Genomic DNA, 18,585 nt, shown 5'->3' with positions numbered 1-18,585 from the left:
ACTTGCTCAGAGCCGGGCAGCTGGTGTGCATGTGAAGGGGTGGACTTCCAGGCTCCCCTTCACCATCTTCTGAGAGGACCCAAAGACACAGTGGGCATCAGGAAGGGGAGGTTTCCCATCACCTCTCTCCCCAGGCTGTGCCCACCTCCCAAGCAGTGGCTTGAAGGGCAGCCCAGGGACAAGGGGCGTGGCCTGAGCTGGGGCTTTGATTCCCTCATCTCCTCAAGCCTTGCTGGAGTTCCATCTTGAAGGCAGTGCATGAGGACCGTGTGTGGAGAGAAGGAGACCCCCCTAGCAGCGGTGGGAGTGGGGATTAGAGAAAGGAGAAGAAGGGAGCAGCTTCTGGGTCATGACCTCGTGAGCCCTGAGGCGTTTCTGTCAGGCTTGGTTCCTGAGGTGGCCCTGGCTTCCTGTCAGGAAGTCCCTGAGGGATCCTCAGGGGAACAAAAAGGCAGTCTGTTGGGCTGAGAGGAATTGAGGCAAGTGAAGGAGTTTGATTCAGAAGATGGCAGAGAGGGAGAATGAGGGTGCAAGGAGGAAGGAAGGAAGGAATTTGGCAGGAATTTGGCAAGCTGAGGACAAGGACGGGAAGCAAGGCAAGGACTGACTCACAACTTTTGCCTTTTTAGGCTTGAACCTTCTAATCGTGGGCTGCGATGGGGGTGCAGTAGCGGGAGGCAGGCCAGCCGCCTCCCTGGCAGCTCCTTCCTGCCACCCTCAGATCAGATCTGTTTCCAGAATTACCTTTTCTCTCCAAAGCTTTCTGCGAGACCTCCCTCTGGGAGCTTGCTGACCGTGTGCGTGTGGTGCCATCTGTTCAGAGCCCACGCCTGGGACGTGCAGTCACACATGTTCGCATTGATGTACGGGGGAAAGCAGGGGAGAATATCGAGAACAGTGTGGGCCCCCGGGGGTGGAGGGGACTCAGTGGAACTCTCCTTGGGATGGGACTTGGCCTGCGTGAGTCCCTGAGGAGGAGCTTATCCCCCGGAGCTTTGGGGAAACTGAGACCAGGGGATTGTGTTGCACTAAGAAGCAGGTGAAAATCTGAAGGCTAGACACCCTGGAGGAAAATCTGAATAAGTCAGCTGAGCGGCCAGAAGCAGGGAGATGGACTCGTTCCATGTGGCGGTCCTGGGAAGTTTCTGAGGGACATCCCTGTATGCCACCACAGTTCATGAGAGAGCTGGTTGGGCTGAGGGTAGGTACTGAGAGGGCAGATCTGAGAGGGTACATGGCATTTTACTGAATCAGTTTGAGCAAGTGATCTCAAATGACCCAATATGGAGACAAAATGTTTGAGATTTTAGATTTAAGGTTACCATGCTTGAGGGAAGCAAGGGAAGAGAGTAAGAAGGAGGGGAGGGAGAGAGGAAGAGAGTACACATATGTGAGCTTGGTTGATCTTGCAGTAGGCTACGACTGTCAGCAGACTAGATGATCTCAGCCCCCCACAGCACAGAACCAGGCCTGTCCTCAGGGCCCTGCCCCACTCCTTTCACCTCCATCTCTGAGTAGCCACACTGTATCCTGTTTGTTCCCTGACCAACAGGAGCTTGGCATGGGCCCACTCCATATCCTTCAAATGATTTGATACTCACTGTAACCTCCCTCTCTTGTATTCTCTTAAAATCTCAAATGACTCCCTCTGTCTGAGAGCCTCTTGGCACACATGTGAGAAGAAAGAGCCCATCTCATTTGTCGTGGATGTCTATCCTTTCTGGGCCCATGGCTAAGGGTCCAGCATCTTGTGGGAAGAAAGCTCAGGTGGTTTATTGACTGAGTGATTTAACACAGCCCAGCTCCCAACCACAATGGTTTTAGGATGCTCTTTGGAGGCAGATGCACATTTCTAAGAAACGTTCTGGAAATGCCCTGATACATCTCTCAAGAGCATCCTCGCATGAGTCTGAAACATAATGATTCTTAGACTTCTCACCCTGGGACTTCCTTTGCCCCACGGGACCCTGACACTGCTATACCCATTCCTCTGAGTCCCACACCTCGGGCACCAGGAACCTCTGAGTCAGGCTCTGACATCTTCCTCTTTCTGATGGTTTATAGAATTGGAGCTTCACTTAAAGCCTCCTCTTTTCTTGATAAAATAATAACACCTTTGTAATGAAGAGTGTTCTTTCCTTGGTAGGTTTGACGCCAGTGAACAAAAGAACTATGTCACCTCCAAAGGACCCTTCTCCTTCTCTTCCTCTTCCTTCATTGTCTTCTCGTTCATCTTCCCCACCATCTTCTTCTTCAGCCAGTGTTTCTGAGCATGCTCCAGATGGTTCCTCCCCACCTCAGGTGAGTGTCCTTGAGGGTCCTGCCCAGGTGTCAGGAAGCTGAGCTACCTGTACTCTTCCCACCTTCCACACTTATCTCGGGATTCCATGTGCTCGTAGGTCAGCCTAAGTGCAAAGCCAGGGCCAGAAGATACTCTGTCAAGGTTCTACCCCAGCCGCCTTCATGTATACCTTTCACAAAATCTCCTGCTGCTACTTCACAGCCATCCCTGAGGACACAGTCATTCCCTCAGCAAACTTTACAGGGCTTATACTCCATGCCAGGTCTCCATGAGATACAGAGCTGCTAGGACACCTTTCCCTTGAGAACTTGCAAAGGGCATTGAGGAATTTGCAGCTGTAGGATGGAAGGCACGGAAGTGAGGGTTCCTTTGGTAGCATCCAAGAACCTTGGAAGCAATATCTTCCTTGAATATAAAATATCATCATTGATATGCAGGCTGGACTCTTTCCTTCTGTATGTATTTATCAAGCCTCTGTTACGTGCCAGGCCTGTTCTAGACTCTGGAAAGTAGAGTGCACAAGACAGAAAAGATGGGTGCTCTGGTGAAACCCCTGTGCTATTACCTGCCCTTCAGGCACCAGAGCTCTTGGGAGGACACAGCCACCCCTAGAGTCCACTCATGTTCCCTCTTTGCCAAGGGCCAAGTTCCTGCGTGCTAGAAATAGCTACTTTCTCGATGGTGCAAGGTAGGAGGTTAAAAAGGGTCATTGGAAGGTCTTAAGGGCCATTCTTGTGCTACCACAGCTTCAGCCCAGAGGGTGACTGTCGCTTCTTACTTTAATGGCCTCCAAAGAAGCAGCCTTGGTTTCTTGGTTGTTAGAGGAACATACCTATGGGCGGATCATGCCCTTTAGTATAGGCAATGACTGAGCACCCACAGAGGCCCAGCCAGCCCTACCCTCATGGGCCCAGGAGCTTACAACAGCAGGGTTCTACCTTTGCCTTCCCCCTGGCTTCCAACCCAGGTAATCTGTGATTCAGAAAAGCCTTTCATCAATGCTGATTTGGGGGTTCTGGGCAGATCCTGGTAGGACCCAAGGCAGCTACTTAGAACAAAGAGTATCCCTTTGAAATCATCTTAGGCAAAATAATTTTTGAATTTGGGCATCTGAGATGGTAAGAAAAAAGGGGAGGGGTTGTAGATTGAGATTTGCTTTAATCATATAAATAAATGGTGAAATTTTTAAAATAACTACTATTTTTGCCCATCCCATCTAGATGACAGCTTCTGAGTCCCTCTCACAGGTCTCGAGAGGTCATGCAAGTCCTCCCACCCCAACCTTTCAAAGGCGAACCATAGCCCAAGGAGCACCCAGGGAAATTCCGCTGTACCTGCCTCATCACCCAAAGCCAGAGTGGGCAGAGTACTGCCTGGTAAGCCCTGGTGAAGATGGCCTCTCAGGCCCTGCAGAGATGACTTCTGATGAGGGCCAGCCAGCAGAGGTACCTCTTGGGGACATTGGAAGCAACCACAGAAACCCACACCCCATCTGGGGGAAGGACAGGAACTGGCCAGGTCAAGAGCTATCTCCCTTGGCTGGAGAAGACTGGGAAAAAGGGAGTACTGGAGCTGAGAAGGAAGAAGAGGGAGGGCCAACGCTGGCAAAGGAGAAGTTGGGCCTAAAGAAGTTAGTCCTCACTCAGGAGCAGAAGACCATGTTGTTGGATTGGAATGACTCCATCCCTGAGAGTGTGCACCTCAAAACCGGGGAGCGACTTTCCCAGAAAAGTGCTGAGAATGATAGAGGAGGCCGTGTGCTAAAACCAGTCCGCCCCTTGCTGCTCCCTAGGGCAGCAAGAGAGCCCCTGCCAACCCAGAGGGGGGCTCAGGAGAAGATGAGGACCCCCGCGGAACAAGCTCAAGGGGAGCGAAGCGTGCCTCCACCCAAGTCCCCACTGCGGCTCATAGCCAATGCCATCCGAAGGTCTCTAGAGCCCCTTCTTTCCAACTCTGAAGGTGGGAAGAAGGCTTGGGCCAAGCAAGAATCCAAAACTTTACCCACACAGGCCTGCACTCGCTCATCCAGCCTTCGGAAAACCAATTCCAATAAAGACAGGGACCAGCATTCCCCTGGGAGAAACCGGCCCTCAGCCTTTAGCCCTCCTGACCCTGTCCTCCGCACCCATAGTTTGCCCAATCGGCCATCCAAGATCTTTCCTGCACTTAGGTCCCCACCCTGTAGCAAGATTGAAGATGTCCCCACACTCCTTGAGAAAGTGAGTTTGCAAGAGACCTTCCCAGATGCTTCTAAGCCTCCGAAGAAAAGAATCTCACTTTTTTCCTCTCTCAGACTCAAAGACAAATCTTTTGAGAGTTTCCTCCAAGAATCCAGACAAAGAAAGGACATCAGGGACCTCTTTGGCAGCCCCAAGATGAAGGTGCTGCCTGAAGACAGTGCGCAGGCCCTAGAGAAGCTGCTGCAGCCTTTCAAAAGCACCTCCCTGTGCCAGGCAGCCCCTCCCCCTCCTCCTCCTCCTGCAGCAGGAGGTGCAGGTAAGTGGCTCTGTCCTGATAAATGTCTGCACTTCATGCTGGGCAGTTAGTTATCTTCATTGCATTGACAAGCAGGCATCTTTCACTTCGTTTTGCTTCTCAAATACTAACAAATGTAGGAAAACCCTAAAGGTGAAAAATTTGAAAAAAATCTGAAAAAATTAGTTTTGAAATTATAGAAGGTGTTGAAAAGAGACCAATCAAGTATAACCCTACCACCGCTTTCTCACTTATTTTCTTTCTTTCCATAGGAATATTTTTTAGTAAGTTGTACATAAAATTTTTTTGTTTGTTTGTTTTTTGTTTTTTTTGAGACAGAGTCTCACTCTGTCACCCAGGCTGGAGTGCAGTGGCATGATCCCAGCTCACTGCAACCTCTGTCTCCCAGGTTCAAGCGATTCTCGTGCCTCAGCCTCCCCAAGTAGCTGGGATTACAGATGTGTGTCACCACGCCCAGCTAATTTTTGTATTTTTGGTAGAGATGGGGTTTTACCATGTTGGCCAGGCTGGTCTTAAACTCCCGGCCTCAGGTGATCCGCCCGCCTCAGCCTCCCAAAGTGTTGGGATTACAGGCATGAGCCACCATGCCCAGCCTCTGTTTGTTTGTTTGTTTGTTTGTTTTTAGAGAGAAAGGGTCTTTCTCTATCACCCAAGCTGGAGGGCAGTGGCCTGATCATGGCTCATTGCAGCCCCAAACTCCTGGACTGAAGCACCCGGCTAATTTTTTATTTTTTGTGGAGATGGAGTCTCAATATGTTGCCCAGGCTGGTCTCAAACTCGTGGCCTCAAGCAATCCTCTCACCTTGACCTCCCAAAGTGTCGGGTTACAGGTGTGAGCCACCATGCCTAGCCAAAAATTTTGTATCATTTAAAAGTCAACATTATATCATAGATATTATGCCAATTACCATGTAGTATACATTAATGTGATTTAATTGAATATCCTGTCTGGTAGGTATGGTGAACTATTGTCTTATTGTTTAACTTACATTTCTATATATGTTATATATGCATATATTTATATTTTATATATGGTGTTGAATGAACATCTTTATGCATATGTTTTTCCCTTTAAACTCCTAGCCTAAACACTTATGCATATTTGCTTACCAATGAAAATGTAGGCTTTTTAAATAATTTAAACCTGATTAAAATTTTTAAATTCTAAAATTAATATATCAAATAATCAGAGTAATCCAACAATATGGAAATATCTAATAAAAAGTAAAATGTATTATCTCATCCCCTCTCCTCCTTGCCAAAGTTTTAGTCTATTCCCTTAGAGACAGTTTAGCTAAACATTCACACGAGTTCTTTTTTGTTGTTGATACTTGTTTGACTGCTTTGAACAAACTGTGATCCTACCATCCCTATTGTTGATCAACTTTGTTTTTCTTTTTTCCTAAAAAGCCTTTTTATTTTCTTATTTAACTTTTATTTTGAAACATTAGTTTTCAAGTAATATATTATTTCTCTTCAGTAGTACCTTAATCAACCAGCTATATGGATTAACAAGAGATTTTATTTTCAGCCAGGTTCAGGATAAGCATGGACAGGCTGAAGTATAACTCTTAAACATGCATAACAAATTAATAAACTATTAAACTTTTAAATAAATTAAATAGATTAATAAACTATTAAAAATGTATAACACATTAAATTTTATGATGTGTGACATAAGGGTATATTATGTCACACATCATAAAATTTAATGTGTTATGCATTTTTTGATAATATATTTGCATGGTTCAAAATCAAAGAGTACAAAAGGTTCAAAATAAAAAGTCCTCTTTCCCTTCCTTGTCCCTGAGCAATCCAGGTCCTATACTGGTGATAGACATTGTCATCAGTTTCTTAGGCATTCCTGCAGACAGAATTTATGAATGTAAGAGCAAATTTACATATTATATTTTTTCTTTTTTTAACACAAATGATAGCACGGCAGCATGCTGTGTGCACTCTTTTTGAACTTTTCATTTTATTTTGGAGCTTATTCCATATTAGTACATAAAGCACTTTCTTCTTTGTTTTATAGCTGTGCAGTATCCCACTGTGTAGATGTAACATAATTGATGTAGCCAGCCCCCTATGATGCAAAGTTTAAGTAATTTCAAATCTTTGGCTATTGCAAACAGTGGTACAACAATTAACTGAGAACTTAGGCCATTAAGTACATGTGTGAATTTATCTCTAGGATAAATTCTTAGAAGTGGAAATACTGGAGCAAAGGATATGTGAATCGGGGATTTTGATAGATACTGTTAACTTGTCCTTCATCACAGTGTGCTTGTTCACATTCCCAGCAGCAAAGTATGAGAACTAGATCTCTACATTTGCACTAACTGGTATGTTACTGATCTGATGGTGAAATATAGATCTCAGAGTGGTTTGAATTTCATTTTTTGTTTAACAAGGTGATTGAACATCTTTTTATATGTTGAGGAGCCATTTGCGTCTTCTTTTCTGTGACCAGTTGATTCCATCCTTTGTCCAGTTTTCTAATGGTTTGTTGGTTTTTTCTTAATAATATGTACAGATTCTTTATCAAAAGGGAAATTTAGCCCTTTTTTGTAATGATGCAAATTACAAATTTTTTTTACCAGTTTCTTGTTTGTGCTTGACTTTATTTATAGTGGCTTTTCTTGCGTAAAATTTCTAACTTCATATAGTAGTTTGAAACATTTTTATTATGTGGCTTCTGGGTTTTATATAGTAGTTAGAAAGAGCATCTTCCAAGTTTGTAGAAGAAATTTCTCACAGTTTCTTCTAGTCTTCTTGATTATTTTTAATATTTTAACATTTAAGTATTTACATCAATAAATTTTCCTAGTATAAAATGTGAGCTATAGATTCAGCCTTACTTTTTATATGTTTCCCTGGCTATCCTAAAAACTTAGTGAATAATCTCTCTTTTCCTCTCTTATGTGAGATGACACATTTATCACATATAAGATTCCTGAACTTGGACTTATTTCCACACCATCTATTATATTCAATTTAGTTGTCTGTTATGTATCAATACCACACTGTTTTAAATATCTAATTTTATGTATTTACATATTTTTTTATTTTAGGTATTTTACTATCTGGTAGGAAGAGTATTCCCATTATTGATTTTCTTTTTCTAAAATTTCCTGACTCTTCTTGCTTGTTTGATATTCTATATGAACTTAGTATAGGCTTGTCTATCTACCAAAAAAAAGTCCTGTGAATACTCTTACAGGATTGAGTTAAATGTATAAGTAACTTGGCAAGAACTTACAAAATTATGGTATGAGTTATCTTTCCATTTGTTCATGTCTTTTTTGTGACCCTCAGGAATATTGTACACTTTAGAGCATATAGATCTAGCATAATCATTAATTTTATTAATAGATATATTAGTTTTTGTTGCTATCGTCAATAAGATATTTTCCAGTTTATCTTTCTACTGTTGTTTGTATATATGAAAGTTATTGATTTTTGTGTAGTAATTTTGTACTTATCAGTTTTATTACATTCTCTTTGTTGTAAAAGTTTTTCAATGGATTCCCCTGAGTTCCCCCATATATACAATCATAACAACTGCAAATTATACCTTTACTTTTTGCTTTTAGATTGTATACCTCTTATTTATCTTGTCTCACTGGTTTCTTTTGTTTCTAGAATCTCCAGAACAATGTTAAATAACAGTAGTGATAATTATTTCCTTAATATATTCCTACTCATAATGAGAATGCTGCTGGTATTTTTCCCATTTAAGCATGATAACTGGCTTCTGGATTGACTGAGATATATTTTATCATTTTGAGGAAATAGCAATCTAGTTCTATTTTGGTGAGAATATTTTTAATCACAGATGGATGTTGAATTTTGTCAAAGGTCTTTTCAGCATCTTTTGAGATGTCTGATTTTTTCCTCCTTAATTTGATTAATATTATGAATTATACAGTAGATTTATGGATATTGAACCATCCTTGCATTGCTGAGATAAATACCACTTGGTCATGATGTGTTATTACTTTGTCTTATTAATTTACATGATGTCTTATTACTTTTTGATTATGTTTGATAATTTAACATTTTGCATTAAATTCATAGGTAATATTGGCCTACAGTTCATTGATATCACATTTATATGATTTCTGTATGTACTAATTACAATAAGTTAGGGTAAATGTATTTTCCTTCTTTGATTAGCATGGAGAGCCACATTCATTTATATTCATCAGAAAATAGTATGACTTCCTTGCCTTGGAACAGACAGGGAATGTACAGAATGGAATTAGCTTGGAGTTAGTCAGCTCTGGAAGTAGTGCCTGCAACCTCTCTTAGAAGAGTTTTGTGTTTCTCTCAAGTGTTCTTAGATCAGTATCCTAAGAAAGTAAAGATTTTGGCCGGGCGCGGTGGCTCAAGCCTGTAATCCCAGCACTTTGGGAGGCCGAGACGGGTGGATCACGAGGTCAGGAGATCGAGACCATCCTGGCTAACACGGTGAAACCCCGTCTCTACTAAAAAAAAAATACAAAAAACTAGCCGGGCGAGGTGGCGGGCACCTGTAGTCCCAGCTACTCGGGAGGCTGAGGCAGGAGAATGGCGTAAACCCGGGAGGCAGAGCTTGCAGTGAGCCGAGATCCGGCCACTGCACTCCAGCCTGGGTGACAGAGCGAGACTCCGTCTCAAAAAAAAAAAAAAAAAAAAAAAAAAAAAAAAAGATTTTACCTAACCTATCAGATTAGACCCATCAGTCTTTTTTTTTAATTTCCTTGCTCAGTCCACCAAACACACACTCACATATATGCACTGACACTGTTGCCTCCACATTGAACTTGGGAGTGCATACTTCCATGCAATGGAGAGAGAAAACAGTATCATGCTCATTCAAATTGAAGTACCTAAAAGTTATTATCATTTGAATAAGAGCCAGGCTGAAATTAACTTGTTTGTATTTTTACAAGACAACTTTCCAATTAAATTAATGGTGTACATAAACTTATCAGCGTATTTGAATGACTTGGAGTCATAAACTAATTTCAGGTACTTATCAGTGGTCATTTTATAGAAACAATTTTAATGCTAGTTATCATTCTTGTGTATAATTAAAGAACATGCCCTGAGAACCTTCTTTAATTTTTTGCATAAACATTTTTATTGCAGTATTACGTGCATACAGTAACATCTGCAAATGTTAAGCCTACAGCTGATGAATTTTTGGAAAGTGCGCATTTGTGTAATTTTCTCTGAGATCAAGCTATAGAATGTTATCAGCACCCAAAAGACTCCCTCATGCTTTCTCCCCATTATATGCCCTGCCCAACAAAGGTACTTATCATCTGCCTCTTATCATCTTAGATTACTCTTGCAGTTTTTGTTTTGTTTTGTTTTACTTTACAAAAATTGAATCATTCAGTAATGTGGTAGGCAGAATTCTAAAAGGACCCCATGCTTCCTGCTCCCTAGTGTGCTTGCTGTGTAGAATCTAGTCCTCTGGACTGGGCACAGTGGCTCACAAATTTAATCCCAGCACTTTGGGAGGCTGAGGCAGGTGGATCACCTGAGGTCAGGAGTTCAAGACCAGCCTGGCAAACATGGCAAAAATCTGTCTCTACTAAAATTACAAAAATTATCTGGGCATGGTGGCAGGCGCTGTAATCCCAGCTACTCAGGAGGCTGAGGCAGGAGAATTGATTGAACCCAGGAGGCAGAATTTGCAGTGAACTGAGATCACACCATTGCACTCCAGCCTGGGCAACAAGAGCAAAACTCCATCTCAAAAAAAAAAAAAAAAAAAAAAAAATCTAGTCCTCTGGAATATGGTGGGAACATAAATATGATGGATTTCATTTCATCCCATGATGAAGTTAGGGGATTATGCAAATATAATTAAGCCCCAAAACAATTCACTTTGAGTTAATCAAAAGAGAGATTGTCCTGGGTAGGCCTAAGTCAATCAGGTGAGCCCTTAACAAGGACTTCCTGAAGTCAGAGACTGGATTCATAGCTTGAGAGAGATATGTTCCTCCTGGCCTTGAAGAAGTAGTAAATTTGCCATGGTATGGGAGGGCCTATGAACAAGAGGCCTCTAGGAGCTGAGACTGACCTCCAGCTGACAAGCAGCAAGAAAACAGACCCTGTACCCTCCAACCACTAGGAACCGAATTCTGCCAACAAACTGAATGTGCTTAGAAGAGGACCCTGAGATATAGATGAGACCTGCAGCCCAGCTGACACTTTAATTGCAGCCTTGTAAGACCCTGAGCAAAGGGCATCATTGAGCCATGCCTGGACTTCCAACCTACAGAACTGTAAGATAATAAAAGGGTGTTGTTGTAAACCTGCCAAACTGGTGGGAATTGGTTCCACAACAATAGAAAAACCCATACAAGTATATACTCTTTTGTACCTGGCTTCTTTCATTAAACATTCTGTATTAGTCCGTTTTCACACTGCTGATAAAGACATACCTGAGACTGGGAAGAAAATGAAGTTTAATTGGACTTACAGTTCCACATGGCTGCGGAGGCCTCAGAATCATGGCAGGAGGCAAAAGGCACTTCTTACGTGGCAATGGCAAGAGAAAATGAGGAAGATGAAAAAGTGTAAACCCCTAATAAAACCATCAGATCTCATGAAACTTATTCACTATCACGAGAACAGCACAGGAAAAACTGGCCCCCATGATTCAATTACCCATCCCTGGGTCCTTCCCACAACACATGGGAATTCTGGGAGATACAATTCAAGTTGCGATTTGGGTGGGTACACAGCCAAACCATATCACATTCTTTGGTGGGTATTTATCCATGTTGTTATGTGCAGAAGTGGCTTGTTCTTTTCCATTGCTCCATTTTATTCCATTGTATGACTATGTGCCTTCTGTTTTTGGGTATTGAGGTTGTTTTCAGTTGTTTTGATTGTGAATAATGCTGCTTTGAGCACTCTTATATGTGCGTATTTTTGGTGCACATATGTACTTGTGTCTGTTGAGTATTGCCAAAGATAAATAAAGCTAGACACTGGTTAAAACGGTAAGGGCAGATTTTAATCAGTAACATGCTATTGCAATAAGGTAGAGGTTCCAGTGTAAACTGAGCTCAACTTCAATTTCTACAGAAGCGACTGAGTGTTTTATAGGGAGAAGGAGGGCGTAAGGAGGTGGTCAGGGCTCAGTAGAGTCAGGGAAGTGAAAAATCACAAAGGGCTGGTCAGTGGCCATGCGGATTGGGCCAGCTGCATCTGTTAGCTGGCAGTTAACAAAGTCAGAATTCTGTCTTTCCACAGAGACTGGGAGACAGTGGCCCTATCCTTCCTGATGATTACATTTCAAAGGAATGGCTTATCAGGTCCTTGAGAAAGACACTCCTGAGTTGTAGGAGATAACGCATATGTCTCAAAGGGACAGAGGAAGGATTCACAGTTGTAAGCTTTTTATTTAATAAATGTTCTGAGAACGAGTGACAGTGGTGCCTGTCATCACGTGTTGGCTAAAACAAGCAGTCCATTATTTTGGCAACCTTAAGTTTTCTTAGGCAGGCACTTCAAGGGAGGTTATGGCCATCTTAGTGATTGGATCTTGAGCTTTCAGAAACTATGTTAGTGTTTGTTTAAGCCTTTTAATGTGGAGAGACAAGGGATGGACAAAATCACTTATGTCGAGAGTCTGTTCTTTTCATAGGCCAAGGTGAGGCCTAGTTAAGAAGAGGATCAGAGGAGCCTGGCTCGGGTTTGGTTAAGAAAATAACATTAGCATATACCTGGGGGTGGAATTGCTATGTCATAGGGTAGGTATGTATGATAGTTTTAGTAGATACTATCAAACAGTTTTGCAAAGTGATTGTACCAATGTATATACTCTCAGCAAGGAATGAGAGCTCCCCTTGCTCCACATCCTTTTCAACACTTGATAGTCTCCACTTTGTTTTGTTTTGCTGATATTGCTATTATTACAGGTGTACAGTGGTATCTCATTATGGTGTTAATTTGCATTTACCTGATAATGATTTTGTATAACTTTTCACATGCTTATTTAGATATTCTTCTGTATGAAGTCTCTAGTGAAGTCTTTTGCCCATACTTTTATTGTGTTGTCTTCTACTCTTTGGCTCCCTTTTTCACTCTCTAATGATGTCTTTGAATAAACAGAAGTACTTTTTTTTTAAGAGACGGTGTCTCTAATAAAAGCCTGGGAATGCAGTGGCACAATCATAATGCACAGAAGCCTCAAACTTTTGGCTTCAAGCAATCCCCCACTCTGACCTCCCAAGTAGCAGGGATTACAGGCAATGCCACTGCACCCAGCGAGAAGTATTTATCTAAATAAAGCCAAACTTACCAATACTTTCTGTATTAGTTCTTACACTGCTATGAAGAAATACCTGACACTGGATAATTTATAAAGGAAAGCAATTTAATCGAATCACAGTTCCACATTGCCAGGGAGGCCTCAGGAAATTTACAATCATGGTGGAAAGCACCTCTTCACAAGGCAGCAGGACAGAGTGGGTGCAAGTAGGGGAAATGCCAGATGCTTATAAAACCATCAGGTCTGTGAGACTCACTCATTATCACAAAAACAGCATGAGGGAAACTGCCTCCATGATTCAATTACCTCCACCAGGTCCCACCCTTGATACGTGGGGATTATGGAGATTACAATTCAAGGTGAGATTTGGGTGGGGACATGGAGCCAAACAATATCACTTTCCTTTATTGCTGTTGATGTTTGCATCCTGTTTATGAAATCTTTCCCTACTCCAAGGTCATGTAGATGTTCTCTCTTACTTTCTAGAACTGTGCTGTCCAAATATAGTAACCACTATTTCATACTTGAGTTGTAACTAGTGTGAATGAGAAACTGAATTTTTAATTTTTAAAATTTTAATTAATTTAAATTTAAAAACTGAAGCAGTGTAAAATGGTTTTCTATTAAACACAACTTTAGTAGGGTTACATTTCACTTTAACCATTTAAATGTATCATCTGAACAGAGACATACTGTAAGTGTAAAATATGCATCAGATTCTGAAGACTTAGTATGAATGAAATAATGTAAAACATCTCACTAATCATTCTTGGCTCAGTGCAGTGGCTCATGCCAAATGATGTTGCATAACTTTTCACATGCTTATTTAGATATTCTTCTGTAAGAAGTCTCTATTGAAGTCTTTTGCCCATGCTTTTATTGTGTTATTAGCCCTTTCATCATTGATTTGTAATCTGTATAGATTCTGGATATAAGTCCTTTGTCAGATATATGCACTTTGAGAGGCTGAGGAAAAGGATTGCTTGAGTCCAGGAGTTCAAGACCAGTCTGGGCAACATAGGGAAACCCTGTCTCTGTAAAAACTAAAAACATTAGCCAGACATGTTGACACATGCTCATAGTCCCACCTACTCGGCAGGTGGGAGGATCACTTAAGACCAGGAGGTTGAGGTTCAGTGAGCCACGATTGCACCACTGCACTCCAGCCTGGGCAAGAGATCAATACTGGTCACAAACCAATAAACAAATAAATAAATAAAACAAGTTGAAATAATAAGATTTTTGAAATTGGGGGTAAATAAAATATATTAAAATTAATTTTATTTTTTAAATATTTTTAATGTGGCTATTATAAAATTTTAAATTATATGCATGACTTGTATTATAATTCTATTGGACGACACTGTTACAGAAGCCTTATTATTTTTCCTTTCACAGTCATATCTATGATGAAACTAGGATAGATTTTTGGATATTCTGTGAGGTTAGGTTAAAGTTTACTTTCTTCCATGTTGTTATCCAATCAATTAAGCAGCATTTATTAAAAAGGCCATTCTTAAGCAAGGCATGTGGCTCACACCTGTCATCCCAGCACTTTGGGAGGCTGAGGCAGGCAGATCACCTGAGGTCGACAGTTTGAGACCAGCCTGACCAATGTGGAGAAATCCCATCTCTACTAAAAATACAAAACAAATTAGCCAGGCGTGGTGGTGCATGCCTGTAATCCCAGCTACTTAGGAGGCTGAGGCAGGAGAATCACTTGAATTCAGGAGGCCGAGGTTGTGGTGAGCCAAGACTGCGCCATTGCTCTCCAGCCTGGGCAACAAGAGTGAAACTCTGTCTCAAAAAGAAAAAAAAAAGAAAACACACACACACACACACAGAGAAAAAAAAAATAATTCTCCTCCCACTATATTACAGTGACAGTTTTGTTACAAATTAGGCAGCCTGTTTTGGGGCCTTGTTTTCTGTTTCACTGGTTGGTTTGTCTGACCTTGTTCCCGAATCACACTGTTTTCATTATGTGGTTTTATAATAAATCATCGTAGTCTAGAGTAAATCCTTCATTTTGTCCTTCTTCAACATTGCCTTAGTATTATTAGCCTTTTGCATTGCCATGTGACTTATGGAATGAATTCATCAATTTCTACAACATTTGCTGGGAATTTGAATGGGATTGTATTCAATCTATAGCTAAATTTGGGGAGAATTAACATCTTTGCAATACAGTAGTTTCCCCCTTATTTGCAGGGGGTACGTTCCAAAACCCCCAGTGGATACCTGAAACCATGGATAATACTGTATTAGTGCATTCTCACACTGCTATTAAATATACTACCCAAGACTGGGTAACTTATGAAGGAAAAAAGGTTTAATTGACTCACAGTTCCGCATGGCTGGGGAGGCCTCAGGAAACATACGATCATGGCAGAAAGGGAGGCAGGCACATCTTACATGGTGGCAGGCAAGAGAAAGCATGTGTGAGAAGCAAAGTGGGAAGAGCCCCTTAAATAACTATCAGATCTCGTGAGAATTCACTATCATGAGAACAGCATAGGGGAGACCACTCCCATAATCCAATCACTTCCTTCTCTCAATATGGGATTACAGATCCTTCCTTCGACACTTGGAGATTAGAATTCGAGATGAGATTTGGGTGGGAACACAGAGCCAAACCATATCATTGTATTTACTACACTTTTTTATTGTACAGACATACCTATGATAAAATTTAACTTATAAATTACCACAGTAAGAAATTAACAACTAATGATAGAATCATTACAACAATATACTGTAATAAAAGTTATGTGCCTGTGATCTAGCTCTCACAAAATATCTTACTGTAGTGTACGTGCCTATTTTTTGACCACAGTCAACTGTGGATAACTGAAACTGAGGAAAGTGAAACTGTGAACATGGGGTACTACTATAGCAAGTCTTCAAATCCATGGACATGATACATCCCTGAATTTATTGAGGTCTTCAATTTTCTTAATGTCTTGTAGTTGTGGAGACCTTGTACAATTTTCATTAGATATTTTCCCAGGCATGTGGGTTTTTTTTTTTTTTAATTTATTTATTATTATTATACTTTAAGTTGTAGGGTACATGTGCATAACGTGCAGGTTTGTTACATATGTATACTTGTGCCATGTTGCTGTGCTGCACCCATCAACTCGTCATTTACATCAGGTATAACTCCCAATGCAATCCCTCCCCCCTCCCCCCTCCCCATGATAGGCCCCGGTGTGTGATGTTCCCCTTCCTGAGTCCGAGTGATCTCATTGTTCAGTTCCCACCTATGAGTGAGAACATGCGGTGTTTGGTTTTCTGTTCTTGTGATAGTTTGCTAAGAATGATGGATTCCAGCTGCATCCAAGTCCCTACAAAGGACTCAAACTCATCCTTTTTGATGGCTGCATACGGATTTAAGTGATATGGTTTTTAATTGATTAAAGACATTTGACAGCTTTAGAATATTGAGTCTTCCCATCTAAGAACACCCTATAGCCCTCTATTTAGTCAGATTTTTAAAAATTATTTACATTTTATAGTATTGTTCATAAAGATATTTTGCATTTCTGAAGGTTTATTTCTAGTCATTTTTCTTGCTTATAACACACAAAAGAAAAATACTCATAAATATAGAACTTTTCACAAATTGAACACATACATGTAATAGGAGCTAGATGAGGGCATAACATTACCAGAACCCCAAAAGTCCTGTGTTTCTTTCAGTCACTAATCCCACACGGCTACCATCTACCATGAGGATAACTGCTGATTTCTAACAGTATTCATTAGGTAAATGTAACCTTTTCTTTCTGGTTTATTTGATTCAACATTGTTTTTATGAGATTTATCCTCATTGTTTCTTGTGGCCATATTATTCTCCTGGTAAACTATATTTCATTGTGGGAATATACTGTGATTTATCTGTCAGTTCTGTGATTGACTATATGGTCATTTAGGTAGGAAAACAATTGAATTCATCTACTCTACCAAACTCTAATTTGTTATTGAGGTATAATTTACATGCAATAAAATTTCCCCTTTTTAAAGTGTCCAGTTCCGTGTGCTTTTACAATTGTACGTAGTAATGGAACTGCTTCCAAAATCAAAATAGACATTATTTTCACCATCCTAAATGGTTTTCTCATGCCTCTTTAGAATCAATCCCCTTTCCATATTCCCAGTCCCTGGAAAACACTGATTTGTTTTCTGTCTCAATAGTGTTGCCTTTCCTAGAATGTCATATAAATGGAATCATACAGTATGTTGTATTTTGTGTCTGGTTTCTTTCACTTAGCATAATGCTTTTGAGATTTATGCATGTTGTTGCCCATATCAGTAATCAATTTATTTTTATTGCTAGTAGGATTTCATTGTATGGATGTGCCATCATTTGTTTATCCATTTACCAAATAGACATGAGATGGGGTGTAGTTTTTGAACGCGAATAAAGCTTCTATGAACATTAATGTACAGGTCTTTGTGTAGAGACATGTTTTCATTTGCCCTAGCTAAGTTCCTAGCTATGGGCTTGTTTGGTCATTTGGTAAGTGCATATTGAATTTTATTTTTAAACTTGTCAATTGTTTTCCAAAGTGACATGCCATACAACCATGCACAAGAGTTTCGGTTACTGTACATCCATGTTAACACTTGACATTGTCAGACTTAAATTCTAGCCATTCTAATGCCTATAGTAGTATCTCATTGCAATTTTAATTTGCATTTCCCTAGAGACTAATGATGTTGAGCTTCTTTTAATGTATGAATTTTTTATTTGTCTATTTTTCGGTAAAGTAGCTTTCAAATCTTTTGCCCATTTTTAAATTGTGTTGTTTCTTAGTATTGAGTTTTAAGAGTTCTGCATATAAATCCTTTATCAGATATATGTTTGCAACATTCTCTCCTAGTTAGTGGATTGTTGTTTCATTTTCATTACACTATCTTTCAAAGAGCAGAACTTTTTACTACAATGAAGTCAAATTTATTGATTTTTTCTTTTATAATTTGGTTATAGTTAAGATATCTTTGCTAAACTCAAAGTCACTAAGAATTCCTCATATGTTTTCTCCCAAAAGTTTTATAGTTTCTAGACTTTAGGCTTCAGCATAATCTGACTCTAGATAATGTTTTACATTGCAACGAATGCAAAATTCTAGTTAATTTTTTATAGCGAATATAAGTCATGGGTTTTTGTTGTTGTTGTTGTTGTTTGCCCATATGTATCTAATTGCTTCAGTACCACTTGTTGAAAAGACTATTCTTTCCCCATTGAGTTACTTTGACACCTTTATATATAATCTATTGACCATATGTGTGTAGGTCTATCTCTGTACTCTCTAATCTGTTCCATTGATCTATATAATCATCCTCACACTAAAAGCACACTTCCTTGATTATTGCAGCTTTAGAGTAAGCCTTTCTTTTTCTTGTCTTGTCTTTGAAACAGAGCCTCACTCTGTTGCCCAAGCTGGAGTGCAGTGGCTTAATCATAGCTCACTACAGCCTCCAATTCCTGGGCTCAAGTGAT

General features: G+C 40.5%; 1 protein-coding gene across 1 annotated transcript in view; it reads left to right on the top strand.

Annotated features, from left to right (window-relative positions):
* MICAL2 (microtubule associated monooxygenase, calponin and LIM domain containing 2) overlaps positions 1–18,585 on the top strand; it is a 272,353-nt gene that overhangs the window by 206,509 nt on the left and 47,259 nt on the right. Inside the window, exons 29-30 of the mRNA XM_074014283.1 lie at positions 2,147–2,301; positions 3,523–4,798. Of these exons, the coding sequence (XP_073870384.1) occupies positions 2,147–2,301; positions 3,523–4,798 (1,431 nt within the window). The remainder of the gene's footprint in view (positions 1–2,146; positions 2,302–3,522; positions 4,799–18,585) is intronic.

The sequence above is a fragment of the Macaca fascicularis genome, chromosome 14, assembly GCF_037993035.2.
Source record: "Macaca fascicularis isolate 582-1 chromosome 14, T2T-MFA8v1.1".
NCBI classification, from domain to species: domain Eukaryota; kingdom Metazoa; phylum Chordata; class Mammalia; order Primates; family Cercopithecidae; genus Macaca; species Macaca fascicularis.
Note: the sequence above shows the minus strand (reverse complement) of the source record. Positions and strands in the feature narration are given on the sequence as shown.